The following is a 1468-nucleotide window of genomic DNA, read 5'->3' on the forward strand; positions in this document are numbered from 1 at the left end:
CTTACATTAAGACACATATACACTATCCAAATGACTATGATTAGCTCACTTCCCATCTTCCCAGTACCTGGCTAACACCTTCTCCCCCGATTGAGGTGGGGTTGTACGAGGCTGACTTTTTACACCATTACTAAAAGCTCTCTGGTTTGGTTCAGTACTGTTTGCCTCACCACGAAAGGAGCCTTTAGTACTTCTTCTTTCACCTTGTTTTGGGTTATTTGTTTTGTTAACATTGGTGGCACTTTCATTACTTTTCTTTGAGCTATTATCCGATATTTTACTTGAATAATAGTTGTCCTGCCATGTCTGCCCCCTGTTGTTAGAAGGAGCAGGTTGGTTGTAAGGAGGCTTGCTCCTATGCATGTCTTGCTGTTGTCCTGAGTAACTATTTCTTTGGTTTGGATACCTTACAGCTCCACTGTCCTTCCCCTGAAATTTCCTTTTATCATTGGATAATCCATCCTTATATGATCTTCCTGAATCTACTCTGAACCTTTGCTGTTCACCGCATGTTGGCGAGTTGTTCTAAACAAAATATAAGTTATTATTTTCTTTGAAGATTAACAATTTGGTTAAACATTTCTAAAATAATCTCATTCTCTCCATGTATCACAAATTGTAACTAATAACTTAGACTGGCTTAGAGAGACATAATGTTTACATGACTGTGTTTGATGTAATGTATACTGTCAATAACATTTACGTCTACAGACTCACACTTTACAGTCAGCTAATAAAAACTAAATCACTCAGTAGTTATAAAAAGTCAGAAGTAATCCCTCATCTGAAAATCCTGCCATCACTATGCTGGACAATTACCAATTCAACTGACCTGTCACAATGGGCCCCATAGCAGGAAAACAAAATAAGACACCCACATGAAATAAGGAATAATGAACTACAAAGGAAATATTTCATTTTTGTAGTGCTTACTGGAGTACAAAATATGTTTGAATTCTAAAAGTAATAACCTAATAACACCAAATTCTGTTTTTTTATTTAAATGGACACTTTACATTTTGTTTTACAGCTTCTTCAGGAGTGTTTTTCTGAAATACAAACCAGCTGACAACACAAGGTTTCGATCAATGTATTTCATATAAAATTTAAAGAAGCTCTTCTAATCCAGCAACTATGACCAAACTGTTCCATTAAAACACAAACTATAACTGACAACACAAATTTAAGTAATTTATTGGCCATTCCTTCATCAATGTCATTGGTGTAAATCAAAAAGAGCAAAGGTCCTAAGATTGAGCCCTGAGGTACCTCACTTGTAACATTAATCCATTTTGACTGAACTCTAATTGTAACAACCCTCTGCTTTCTTCCATCCAGCCTCTTTCCTATCCAATTTGGGATAATTTTTTTACAAGCCTTTTATGTGTCATCTTGTCAAATGCTTTCTGAAAATCCAGATACACCAAATCTACATTCTTACTCTCATCTACATAAGCAGTAACCTTTT

The 1468-nt window shown here is 35.6% G+C and overlaps 1 protein-coding gene across 1 annotated transcript in view; it reads right to left on the reverse strand.

Moving 5' to 3' along the window:
* Window positions 1-49: 49 nt before the first annotated feature.
* The window catches only part of LOC106477026 (tudor domain-containing protein 3-like), a gene marked incomplete at its 3' end in the record, with an annotated part of 12114 nt that continues 10695 nt past the window's right edge, over window positions 50-1468 (reverse strand). Inside the window, exon 5 of the mRNA XM_013937633.1 lies at window positions 50-525. Within this exon, the coding sequence (XP_013793087.1) occupies window positions 50-525 (476 nt within the window). The remainder of the gene's footprint in view (window positions 526-1468) is intronic.

The sequence above is a fragment of the Limulus polyphemus genome, unplaced genomic scaffold, assembly GCF_000517525.1.
Source record: "Limulus polyphemus unplaced genomic scaffold, Limulus_polyphemus-2.1.2 Scaffold12577, whole genome shotgun sequence".
Taxonomy (NCBI): domain Eukaryota; kingdom Metazoa; phylum Arthropoda; class Merostomata; order Xiphosura; family Limulidae; genus Limulus; species Limulus polyphemus.